Raw genomic sequence first — 13,494 nt, forward strand, 5'->3', positions numbered from 1 at the left:
TGTATAAGGCCCTGTCTAGAATCTTGCATCGATAATAAAAGCCTTGTGGAAACCTCAAGCCTTTTCTTTTGCGTTGTGTTCATGGGGTCAGCTCCACTCCACAGTAAAAACATTGCACTGAGTCTTTCTTGGGATTCCTTTCAACCAAACAGGTCTCTCTTTCCAGCATCTGCACAATGAAGCATTGGCTTGATGTGTTTAGGCTAACAGCGGGTGAAATGGGATGCTGTAGAGGGGGAAAGAGGTGGGTGCTGCTTGCTGGGAAACATCTCCCTGTTACCCAGAGATCCTTTGCTCTTGACGTGTTCTTCGCCTCCTTGGATTTATCTTCTTCATTCTGGCTGTCTCTTTTCCTCTCAGTGTGGGACATGGACAGGTCTTTGTCCACGTGAGACATTCAGAAGCTGCCTGATGGATGCATAATGCCAAGCCATTTGGACTGCATTCTTCATTCTCTGGTTCCAGAGAAGCAGGAGGGAGTTTTGCATTTGCTCAAAGACAGTAGTAATTAACGTCCTCTAGATTGGGTAGCAATCCATCATCAGTCAGGGGCAGCTCTGCTAGATGAGCTCACTTGTGGAGTGAGGCAGGAAAAAAACCCCACCGTATGAGTTAGATGTGGAAATGCTGAGGGAATGAAGCAGCCGAGAAAAGGAGGCCTGGGATGCAGCTACTGTTGCTGACCTGGCCTGCCCCCGAGCCCCATTTCATGGCGATTCTGACTTCATGCATAGGGCTGCTTAAACTAAAGTAAGCAGAGACCCACCAGCAATTAAAATCCAGGATAAGATAGGGATGGAGTGCGCTCTTCTTTCCCGCCTCCTGCTCTTCCCTTCATCTCGTTGTTTCTCAAACTAAAGGGCAGCAGCTGAGCCCTGCTCTGTGCAGCTGACGGAGGCTGGAAGAGCAAGCGCTGGGCAGTCTGAATTCTGCCCAAAGGCTGCCTGGAGGCAAGCGGGCTGTGGAAGCCATCTTGGTGGAGAGGTCATAGGAAGCAACGTGGCGCCAAGGGAGCCCAGGACGGCAAGCTGCAGGAGGAAGGAACAGAGTCAATCAGCTAGGCCCAACAGGCTGGCCGTGCTTGCCTATGCCAAAGCTAAATCACGCCTTTGCTGTATGTCCAATTCAACATACGCTCCTGCTCTCCTTCAAGGCAACGTGACATTGATTCTGAAATGTGGAAATGCTGCACTACTGGTTGCCCCAGAGGCTTTCTGCACCTCTTTTTACTCCATAGCTACTTTCTGTCACGGCCAAAGGCCTTCCCTGTCTTCAGCAGCCGCACAAGCTCTGTCACTGTTTCCCTTCAGTGCAGCCACCCGTTCCCATTTGTGTCTCCACTCACTTGGCTTTCAAAGTGCAAGGTGCAGAAGCAAAGAACTGCCAGCACTTGTGCTGTTGCACCAGCTGAGAGGGAGAGAAAGCTGCAGGCATTGGCCAGAGCCTACTTCTCCTTGAAGGCTTGTCTACCCTGAGTATTTCATCCTTTTGCAAATGCAGCTCCGGGGATTGCCTTGTCCAGGAGACGCAGAAACGTTAAGTTTGTCTTCTTTTCTCATGGTGTGTGTGTGGGGGGGGGGAGTCCTGAGCTGCTTTTACCCTTAATGTGGGTGTGGGAGGGGTTTTCTTCAGCAGGGGTAAAAGCCGTTCAGAAGTTAGCTTTTATTTCAGTGAACACATGGCAAGGGGCCCTGACCTGGATAGCCCAGGTGAGCCTGATCTCATCAGATCTCAGAAGCTCATCAGAGTTGGCCTTGGTTAGTAATTGGATGGGAGACCTCCAATGAAGACCAGGGTTCCAGAGGCAGCCAATGGCAAACCACTTCTGTTAATCTCTTGCCATGAAAACCCCACTAAGGGTCGCTGTAAGTCAGCTGTGACTTGAGGGCATTCACCACCACCACATGGTAAGGGAGGAAGGGATTAATGTTCCTTTCCACATTTCATTTTCCTCTTTGATAAGATGCATTTTGCAAAAGAAAAGAATGTCATTTCTAATATATATAGAAAAGCTCACGTGTAAGTGGGCTCTCGGCCAGGATTCTGCCTGGGTCTTAGGTGGAACACTTCATAGGATAAGGTGCGGGGGGATTTGCATGGAGTGTTCTTCCACCCACACATCAACATGATGGCAAAGACTCTAGACTAATCATTCCCTCATAAGGTATGGAAGGAATTTCTTTACACATTCAGTTATGGGATTCCGCCTGCCCCAAACACATCTGGGATCTGGAGTGGTACAGATCTATCAAGGCCTCCATCCCTACCAGCTACCTCATGTCAGTCGACGGGACACAAGGACTGATCAAAGCCAAAACAGATGAGATGTGTGGAAGACACTCATCAGTTTCCTGTAAGGTTCAACAGGAAATGTAGGGAGAAAGAACATCTGCCAGGGAAAAGAGGGAGAATCCCCCTCTCACTGGCAGAGATTCTTTCTCTAGGCGTCTCATCTCGTCTGCTCAGCTCCGTCTCTCCGCTGCCAGCGTGCTTGGCCCCCCGAGTGTATTTAGCAGAGCAAGGGGAGCCCACCAGCAGCAGCGAGAGGAAGCGCGCTCTCCCCTTGCTCCTTCGCACTCGCTCCTTTGTCCCTTGGAGGATAGAGAAGATTCACTCTTTTTGTGAAACAAAAAGAGGAGGGAGAGGTGAAAAAGAAAAGCTTTTGGCTAGTGCCCCCTTAACTCCTTAGTTTGCTGAATTACATAGTCTCCCCCACCCTCTTTTATTTTAAGATCTGGCAGATTCTACCCAGAGGGTTTGCTGAACGACACAGTCTCTCCCTCCCTGCCTCCTCTGCACAGAATCTGCAAGGGGGGGGGGGCGGCCTGGAGACTGTAGTTCAGCAATTAAGGAGTTAAGGGAGCTAGCCAAAAGTTTCTTTTCTTTTTCACCCCCCCCCCCAACTCTTACAAAAAGAGTGGATCTTTCTCTCTCCACTGTGATTAGATCCAGGGGATCTTTTACAACTACAGCCCCCAAGAAAAATTGCAAAACCCAACACTTAAACAGCAGGTGCCAGGCATCACTGTGTGGTGAGACTCTGAGAATGCATTAGCTGCAGCTGATGCAAGTTTTGCTTTGAGAACTCCCCATCATTAAACGACTACGGCCCTGATTCCTCTAAAAGCTAGAAATCTGGATGATTCCCGTGAGAATACAAACTTCTTCCATGTTTAGCTCCATTGGGCTCAAAGGCTAACCTGCTCCATGCTCCCTTCCTAGGTGCCTGCCTGGGGTTGGACCCAGCGGCTGGTTTGTGGGAGAGGGATGCTGATGGGCTCTGGGTTCCCTGTTGTGTCCACGACCTCCAGTCTCTTCAGGTCTGTAAATGCCTCTGCAGACACGTTGGCTGCCAGTAAGCGATTGGATCTAGAAAAGAGGAGGCCAGCCTTTGTTTGCATACACAAAAGGAAAGGGAAGTTTATTTCTTTTTACAGCTCCTGGAATTTTGAAACAAGTTCAGATGGTGGATTTAATTCAAAAGGATCAAGATGAATTCCTTTCAGGGCCATCCTATGCATATTTACTAGGAAGATGGTCTCTCTGCCTTAAGCAGAACTTTCTCTCAGGGAAGACTTTATACCACTATGCCCTTAAAATTGCTTTTCAGCTTTATCGTAAGGGAAGTTGCTGTTTTTCTGGCACGCCATCAACTTCCTATGAAACTGCATTCCCAAGCAGTAGATTTTTTAAACCAGACACAGTTCAGCTGCTATAATAACTATGAGACCTTCCTCCTATAGAATCATAGGTTTGGAAGGAATCTCCAGTATCATCTAGTCCAACCCCCTGCACAATGCAGGAAATTCACAACTACCCCTGACCCCTGCTCCATGTCTAGAAGATGGCAAAACACTATCAGGATCCTCAGCCAAACTGGCCTGGAGAAAATTGCTTCCTGACCCCAAAGTGGTGATCGGCCTTACCCTGGGCATATATTTAAGAAGGGGCCACGAGTACTAAGCACTGAATGTAATCCATCCTGCCCTCCCTCTCGTGCCTTTTAAAAGAGAACTTTCCAAAATGTATATGCAAGTAACCTTTCCACTAAGCAACGTAGACATTGTCCATGCCATGCCAATAGCATTCTGTGAAAGAGTATCTGCTCTTGGTTCCCTTACCTCAGAGTGATGACACAAATGTTGGGTACTGTAAGGAAGGCCTCGGCCGTGACGACGGTGATCCTGTTGTACTGCAAGTAGAGATACTCAAGCGATTCTGGCAGGTCTGGGGGAATGTAAGACAGCTCATTGTAGCTCAGGTCCAGCAGCTAGAACAGAACAAACAGGAAAACACTGAGAGCTTAGATGACATCCTCAGGTTACCCCACTTGGGACAACAGAGTGGGAGATAGTTGACAAAGTGCAAGGTGCGAAAGGTGCAATCTTACCTATCAACTCCTTATAATCATACAATAGATACCCTCAAGTTACACACTTCCATTCGACCAGTGCTTCCGAATTCAGGCAAGTAATACAGTTCATATCCAAGAGAGTCCTTTTTTGTAATTCTTGTCTTATTTTCTTATGTAGGCAGACGGCCGTTGGTGGAGAACAAAGGCTGCATCCGACGGAGCAAAGATCCAGGAGAGTTGGCAACGGGTGCACTAGCAACAAATACATCCCATTTTGCAGTGCTTCTTCATAAGCCACATTCAAAGAGCATCTCCATAAAAAATTATTTCATTCTTTGAATACTTGGAATTATCACCAATGCACCCGTCGGATGCAGCCTTTGTTCTCCACCGACAGCCGTCTGCCTACATAAGAAAATAAGACAAAGAATTACAAAAAAGGACTCTTGGATATGAACTGTGTTACTTACCTGAATTCGGAAGCATTGGTTGCATGAAAGTTCAAACCAAGCCAGTGGCATAGCACCCAGGGCAAGGCAGATATTACGCCCCTAACCCGTGGACCATTCCAGGCACTCCCTGAGTCCCTTCCACCAGTCCAGTATTGAGCCCCTTACCCCACCAAGCACAAGTATCGAGCCCCTTACCCCGCCAAGCACATGTATTTTAAGAAAATAGTGATGTGATTAAAGTAAAATGAATTTAATGCTAGTATACTCAAATCCAAACCGTTTTTAAAGAGCAGTACTTTGTGTTCATTGAAAACACATCCCTTTTGCATGGCTTATATTGTGGCTTCTTCAGGGGACTTAGAAAATATTGTATTTGTAATTTCAATCACGCTTTCTTCCCACCCTCTCTGCCCCACTTCATTTTTTTTTACTCAGAAAAGTAAAACAAAGGCCACAGATTCTTTACATGGCCTTTGTGTGTGAGACAGAACCCTCTACCTTGTGTGTTTGGGAGGGTGTATTAAATGACATAGGAACTACCCAGTAGGATCAATTCAGTGTTCCCTCTAAGCTGTGCAATGTTGTGAGCTAAAAATCAACTTCATGAACTGAAACAGCAGCTGGCATTAAAGTTTTGATCGCACTTCCTTTAAAAAAATTATTTCAGTCAACAGACGTGCAAAACATAAGCATACAAACATGAAATATAAACTACTTCAGTAATTTGTTTTAATTTAACTTGCCCTTTCTTTCTTTCTTTCTTTCTTTCTTTCTTTCTTTCTTTCTTTCTTTCTTTCTTTCTTTCTTTCTTTCTTTCTTTCTTTTTCTGTTTTCCAGAACTTGGAAACATTGTCAATATTAATATTATTCCCATTAGACGTGCGCAGTTTAATTGTCATTTCCACACAAACTTATCCCGTGTTTTTTAAATTACATTTTGTGCACAGTCAAGTTAAATTAAGCCTGCTATCAACAGGAAATACTGGCCCTGTTTCCAATGGACTACAGAGTTTTAATTGTGTTGAAAGAAGTAAATGATGCACTATATGTGGTATGAAGAAATATCAGATACATCTCTTTATACCTCTATAGAAATGTAACAAAGTACTCCTAATTTTAAGCAATACATATCATACTGAGAGCCAGTGTAACCTACCTCACAGGACTGTTAAATAGAGGAGACGAATGTGCACTGCTGTGATATCCTTGGTGGATAGGTGGGTGAAAATGTAGTAAATAAAATAAATTCCAGAGCACTATCACACATAGAACACTATGAAATCCCTTAAACGTGAGCGTGAAAGAGAAAATAACAAACTTAGACTTGGTTTATATTTAGAAAAGAAATTAGTTCCTTTTTAGGAACTCAAAACTGATGGGAAAGGACATCTTGCATCCATGGTGGAAGATGGAGAGAAGGGACAGAAGCGTGACCAAGCCAGGAAGAGAAGGCTGTCGCGAGAGAGGAGGTCCTCAGAATAGCAATCTACACATCAAAGGATAGGTGAGCATTAAACAGTAAACAGATGTCCTGACCCTGATCTCTCTATCTTTCTAACTCTGTGGTTTGTCCCCCTCTGAAACCTGAGGGAAGGAAAAACTCTGTGGCATAGGGGGGCTACACATGCAAAGAACCTCCATGTTCAGGGGCAGTCAGCCCCTGGAGGCACAGTAGTCATTATACCCTATTTTTATCTTGTTCTGTTCAGAGCATGCCTGTTCCTTTCCCTGCAGTGTTAGAAATATGATGTACAAACTGATCCTCCAAGAAATGGAATGGAATGTTTTTTGGAATGTTTTTTGCTTTACTACTATTTCAGTTGTTATTACTTCCTTGAGTGATAAAGGAAAAATTCCAGCTCTCAGAATGAGAGAATGTTGAGAATGTCCGGGATTCCTCTGGTCCCTCCCTGTCCCTTTACTGATAGATCTCTTTTGAGACAGTTGAAAAATTCCTGGATATTGGGGGGGGGGGTGCCTGGGGAGGTGAGTGACCTCAGCAGTTACAATGCTGTAGAGTCCACCCGCCAAAGCTGCCAAGTAATCTCTGTGCTCTAGAGATGTTTTAATGCCAGGAGATCTCCAGCCACTGCCTGGAGTCTGGCAACCCAGCATCGTGGATGAGGTGAAGCACTTTGGTCCCTGCAATCATGGTGCCTGTGGGACTACATCTTCCAGCATGCTCCTGGCCCAGCTGGCCCTCCAGCCAATGAGAACGAGCAGCCCCATGCAGCGAGGAGGAGGAGGAGGAGGAGGAGGGTGGACGTGTGGCTGTTTGGCTGAGGTGCAGAGATTCAGCGTGAGTGGCACTTTAGCTGGAGAAGCACCCCTAAAAAGTGCTAAGAAGATTGCGCCTGGGGCCGCCACCCCTCTCGCACTGTGCAGGCTACGCCTATGAACCAAGCACCCAGTTGATGCCACATTCTGATTTTATGACTACGTGTTCCAAGCCCTCCCCTGTTCTTTGTCCTCAGCGTCTGGTATGCACAGAGATACTCTACGTGGTGGCGACTAATCTTGCCTCCTCCAAGAATTTCTCAAATCCACCACTACATCGGGTGCCTGCATCTTCTCTGCCCGTGTGAAAGAGCGCTCATGTCTAGAACCTCCTGCAAATCATTTTGCATTTGCAAACCACAGCTTTGATTCATTTGACTTGATTATTATTGTGGCCCTTAGACCAGACATACAGGAGAAATACATATTTAAGAAATTTCACAATTAGATTAAAAAGATTTTAAAAACGGTTTAAAATGGATTAACATAAGTATCATAAAATTTTCTTAACCTAAGTATCGCCATACAGAAATTGGCTACTTGGTAAGTGATCTTTGGATCTTTGTCTGCTAAAAGAAACTCAAGTTTAAGTTTTTCAGAGAGTTCCAGTTTTTTCTGGAGCAATGGGGTGATTAACTCTCTCCATGCCACCTTATAGTGTGAGCATCAAAAAACCCTGTTCCACAGTCTCCACCTCCCTTAACTGCCAAGTACAGAGCCTTTCAGAAAAGGGGATATTCTTATACTTGCCTTCGAGTGCGGCAGAAGGAAGAGTGGAGCACCTTGGTAAAGTAAAAGCCCTTCTAAACCCTTTTACTTCCAAAAATGTTAAATAGTTTGCCGATTCCACAGAGTATTTGATGTTTATCCACACCTTTGTATTTTGTAGTCGGATTGGCGGTCAATATCTTCGATTCTGCTTAACCTGTTCATCTTTGTTCTTCTGTGCCTCCACACATGGGGACTGCGCAGGTGCAGGCCAGCCGCCGGAAAATTCTTTATCACTTCTATAGCTCCCAAGGGGCCGTTTGTCGCGCGCCTCAGCGACCATTTCCCACCCAAACGGTCACATGTCCTTCCAGCGACCAATGGCCCCTTCCCTCAGTTCTCTTCTTGCCGCCGCTTGGAGAGAACGTCTGCTTCACAGCTCCGTGCTTTAGTTCTTTTGTGATTGCTCTGGTTATTTGGTTTTGACTTCGGACTTCAGCCTTGACTATTCTTCTGATTGCTTTGGATCTTGATTGGACTCGGTAAATATAACCTCGGACTGTTTTGACGACGCCTTTTGCCTGACCCTAATATGGCTTCAAAGACCTTATTTAAGCACTGCGTTCAGTGCCACACGAAAATGGCCCAGACCGATGGCCATGATTTGTGTTTGTTTTGCCTGGGGGAGACCAGGCAACGCCACTACACTCCTGCACAACAGCCCAGGAGGCGTAAGCCCTTCAAGCCCCGCACGCCTCAGCCCCCGGCCCAGCAGAAGGATCAGCAGGGGCCTGGGAGGCAGTACTGATGGGGCGATCCAGCCGCACCCTTGAACTTTTCAGACAGGCTGAAGCCTTTCCTGTTTGACTGGGAGTCAATAACATCTGACTCATGGGTCTTAACAATCGTTGATAAAGGATACGGGCTGGAATTCTTAGAACTGCCTAGATGTAGCTCACCTCTAACGGCTGTTAATAATACTATGGCAGAGCTGGATGCGGAAATAGTGTCGCTCTTGGCCAAGGGTGCTGTGGAAGAGGTGGCCTATGACGGGTCTGAGAGAGGCTTCTTCTCTCGGTTCTTCTTAGTCCCCAAGAAGGATGGGGGTTTATGCCCCATTCTAGATTTAAGGGGCCTTAATGCCTTTCTAAGGGTGACTAAGTTCAAAATGGTCACGCTGTCAGCGGTAATCACCTTGCTAAGGAAAGGGGATTGGTTTGCTGTCCTTGATTTGAAGGACGCTTATTTTCATGTGGGAATACGAGAGGAGCACAGGAAATACCTGAGCTTCGTTTACCAGCAAAGGGTGTTCCGTTATAAGGTGCTTTCCTTCGGCCTATCCACGGCGCCACGGGTATTTACCAAGTGTGTGGCTCCTGTGGTCTCCTTCCTTCGGGAGGAGGGCTGTTCCATCTTTCCCTACCTTGATGACTGGCTCATCGTGGCTGATTCAGAGGCTAAACTGCTGCAAGATGTGGAATTAGTACTGTACACTTGCAAACGCTTGGGGCTTCTGGTAAATTTTGAAAAATCTAAACTGGTGCCCAACCGTAAGGTCTCCTATATTGGGGCAATTTTAGACTCGGTAGAGGGTAAGGCACTGCTCCCCCTTGAAAGGGCTAAGTCTCTGAAGGGTCTGGTATCCATGTTTAAAAGGAATCGTTTCCAGTCTGTACGTTCCTTCCAATGTTTGCTGGGGCATATGGCAGCAGCCACCTCTGTGGTCCCCTTGGCTAGACTGCGTATGCGCCCACTTCAGAATTGGTTCGTGAGGAGGTATGATGCCTTACGTCATCCTCCGTCTCTCAAGTTGTCCATACCTAGGGCTATTCTATCCTCCCTTGACTGGTGGATGTCAGATGACAACTTGTTTAAAGGGACCCTGTTTGGTTACCAGCATCCTGAGGTTACAGTGACCACTGATGTGTCCCTAAAGGGATGGGGTGCTTACTGTGGTTCTGCATGTGTACAAGATGTTTGGACAGAAAGGGAAAAGAACCTGCACATCAATGTACTTGAGTTAAGAGCTATTCGTTTTGCACTTGTGTCCTTTACAGCACTTCTACAAAACCGTCAGGTGTTGGTGCAGACGGACAACACGACTGCCATGTATTAGCTAAACCAGCAAGGGGGCACAGCATCTATGATTCTCTGCAGAGAGGCTACGCTCGTTTGGCAATGGGCAATCCTGAATGGTGTGATGCTTCGGGCTATACACGTAGCGGGATCAGACAATGTTCGGGCAGATGCCCTGAGCAGGGTTCACATGTTGGACCACGAGTGGGAAGTGAACACAGAGTATATTGGGCCGATCTTCCGAATGTGGGGCCAACTGGACATAGATTTGTTCGCGACTTCAGCAAACACCAAGGCCCAGATATTTTGCTCAAGGGCAGGGAGCGACCCCCTCTCTATTGGGGATGCCTTCCAGTTTACGTGGACCCACAGGTTGCATTATATGTTTCCACCATTCCCGCTGATACCGAGGGTGCTGTGCAAAATAGAAAGCGACAATGCAGATTGCATTCTAGTGGCACCTTTCTGGCCGAGACAAGTATGGTTCCCCAAACTACTACAGTTGTCCAATCGGACATATGTGAGTCTGCCTCCCCGGCAGGATCTCCTGCGGAACGGGAGCCTGTTCCACCACGAGCCCAAGAAGTTGCACCTGTCTGCCTGGCGGATCCTACCCCGCCTGTAGTGTTTTCAGATCAGGTGAAAAAAGTCTTGCTGAACGCTAGGAAGCCGTCCACTAGACGGTCCTGTGAGGCTAAGTGGCGTAGGTTTGAGGCTTGGGCACTTGCGAAGGAAGTGGTGCCTGCCAGTAGCCCCCTAGGGCTCATATTTGACTACCTATGTCAGTTGAGAGACCAAGGTTTCAGAGTTACCTCCGTCAAAGTCCATCTTGCTGCTATTTCCGCCTTTCATGCTCAGGTAGCCGGTAGCACAGTGTTTTCACACTGTAAATCTCGTCAGTTCCTGAAGGGGATGTTTAATCTCTACCCCCTGTGTCACCTCCTGTGCCTCAATGGTCCCTATCCCTGGTGCTGTCGAGGCTGATGTTGCCTCCATTTGAGCCATTAGCCACACGCCCTTTGGACTTGTTGTCCTACAAGGTAGCATTTTTGGTGGCTATAACGTCTGCCAGGAGAGTTAGTGAGTTGTCAGCGCTTAGGGCTGACCCGCCTTTCCTTCTCTTCCACAGTAATAGGGTGGTCCTGCGGCCATGCCTTAAGTTCCTGCCTAAGGTGGTGTCTGCCTTTCACCTATCACAGGAAATTACGCTGCCTGCGTTTTTTCCACAGCCATCTTCCAAGGGGGAAAGGGCCCTTCATACCTTAGACTTAAGAGAGCCTTGGCTTTCTACTTGGATAGGACAAGGGAATTCCGTAATAGCCCTCACTTGTTTGTCTGTTTTGGAGCCAAGGACAAGGGTCACAGAGCATCTTCACAGACCCTGTCATGGTGGATTGTATCGGCCATTAGTAAGGCTTATTCTCTGGCTGGGGTGGGTTGCCCACTGCAGGTCAGAGCCCATTCCACACAGTCTCAAGCAGCCTCTTCGGCATTCATCAGGGGTGTGCCGCTGGTTAATATCTGTAAGGCAGCTATGTGGTCCTCTGCTGACACGTTTGTTAAACACTACGCTATGGATGTCAATGCAGAGCAAGAGGTTTCTGTAGCCAAAACTGTCCTCCACTCCCTGTTCTCCTAAAGGGATACTGGAGGGTATTGTTGTAATAACTGACAATGACACTTTGTGTTTATATGTATATATGTTTATTGAACAAGTTAAATGTTACTGAATGATAATTTATTTATTTATTTCTTGGTCCTGGTACTAGGACTGGTGTTATATATAATAAAATTGAGTTGGATTTCACCCCACCTTCCTTATTTTGTGAAGCTTGGTACTCTCCCATGTGTGGAGGCACAGAAGAACGAAGATGAAAACAGGGTTAACATACCTGTAACTTATGTTCATCGAGTTCTTCTGTGCTGACACACATCCCTCCCTCCTACCCCGCTGTGAATTCCAATGCACGATAATATGATGACTATAACAAAATTGATGATTTAAAGGATTGTGGCTATGTGTATTGGATAGTGGCGACACGGGAGAACTGAGGGAAGGGGCCGTTGGTCGCTGGAATGACATGTGACCATTTGGGCAGGAAAACGGTCGCTGAGGCGCGTGACAAACAGCCCCTTCGGAGCTATAGAAGCGATAAAGAATTCTCCGGCGGCTGGCCTGCGCCTGTGCAGTCCCATGTGTGTCAGCACAGAAGAACTCGATGAACATAAGTTACAGGTATGTTAATCCTGTTTTTTTTTTCATGCTCTATTCCACAAGGAAGAAGCATTTGGGGAGAAAATCCAATTCTCAGGTGAGGAATGGCCGGTGCATGCCCAGTCGGGGGCTGTCAGTCCACCTCACTCCCAGGCGGCAGGGGATGGTTCACAGAGGGGTGCACACCCACGTGGCATCCCACTGACTGTCATCCCATGGTTCCCCCCTCAACTCGGGTCTAAGGGGGCGTGTGGGTCGGCTTGGCAGACGGGTCAGCCGATGCTCGGATCTGTGCCCTATGCGCACCTTTGCTCCCTGAGCTGTAATCTCAATAAAGTTGTGGCCTCTTTACCTCCAGCACTGTGTCTGTGTGTTTTGTCGCCGTGCCTCCTCCCCGCTCTCCTCCCCCACTCAGCACTCGCCTGCAAGAAGCATTTGGGGAGAAAATCCAATTCTCAGCAGGTATCTCTGAACAGCCTTTAACCAGTTTGATTGATAATTGTCACAAAATACCAGGGGGAATAGATCTTGTGGGTTGAGATGTCCCTTTAACCACACATATAAAGATAGAATATGGACCCAGGCTTCGACTTTCAGGCAGCCGGTCTGCAGTCTTACCCTGGCATTTGACACACACCTAGGGACCTGTAAAATGGCTCTTAGGAACTTAGATTGAACTATGGTTGTTGTGGGTTTTCCGGGCTGTATTGCCGTGGTCTTGGCATTGTAGTTCCTGACGTTTCGCCAGCAGCTGTGGCTGGCATCTTCAGAGGTGTAGCACCAAAAGACAGAGATCTCTCAGTGTCACAGTGTGGAAAAGATGTAGGTCATTTGTATCTACTCAGGAGGGGTGGGGTTGAGCTGAGTCATCCTGTAAGAGTTTCCCAGGGTGTGGAATGCTAATGGCGGGAGGCTTCACTGTATCCTGAGGAGGTTCTTTTGCATATGGATTGGTACTTGATGTGCTAATCTTCTCTGCAGGGCTATTGTCAAGGATAGAATGTTTTGTTAGCCTGGTGTTTTTCAGAACTGGCAACCATGCTCGGTTCATTCTTAAGGTTTCTTCTTTCCTGTTGAAGTTTTGCTTATGCTTGTGAATTTCAATGGCTTCCCTGTGCAGTCTGACAAAGTAGTTGGAAGTGTTGTCCAGTATTTTGGTGTCCTGGAATAAGATACTGTGCCCTGTTTGAGTTAGGCTATGTTCAGCCACTGCTGATTTTGCAGGTTGTCCAAGTCTGCAGTGTCTTTCATGTTCTTTTATTCTTGTCTGGATGCTACGCTTTGTGGTCCCGATGTAAACTTGTCCACAGCTGCAGGGTATACGGTATACTCCTGCAGAGGTTAGGGGGTCTCTACTGTCTTTTGCTGATCGTAGCATCTGTTGTATTTTTCGGGTGGGTCTGAATACTGCT

At 47.1% G+C, this 13,494-nt stretch overlaps 1 protein-coding gene across 3 annotated transcripts in view; it reads right to left on the bottom strand.

Moving 5' to 3' along the window:
* Positions 1–50: 50 nt before the first annotated feature.
* The window catches only part of PODNL1 (podocan like 1), a 35,661-nt gene continuing 22,217 nt past the window's right edge, over positions 51–13,494 (bottom strand). For 2 of the 3 annotated variants that reach the window (XM_055003141.1, XM_055003140.1), the window contains exons 9-11: positions 4,122–4,270; positions 3,201–3,369; positions 51–1,028 (exon numbers count right to left, since the gene is read on the bottom strand). In XM_055003141.1, the coding sequence (XP_054859116.1) occupies positions 3,219–3,369; positions 4,122–4,270 (300 nt within the window). In that variant the 3' untranslated portion in view covers positions 51–1,028; positions 3,201–3,218. The remainder of the gene's footprint in view (positions 1,029–3,200; positions 3,370–4,121; positions 4,271–13,494) is intronic. The other variant, XM_055003142.1, reaches the window with a different exon arrangement.

The sequence above is a fragment of the Eublepharis macularius genome, chromosome 19, assembly GCF_028583425.1.
Source record: "Eublepharis macularius isolate TG4126 chromosome 19, MPM_Emac_v1.0, whole genome shotgun sequence".
In the NCBI taxonomy this organism is placed as follows: domain Eukaryota; kingdom Metazoa; phylum Chordata; class Lepidosauria; order Squamata; family Eublepharidae; genus Eublepharis; species Eublepharis macularius.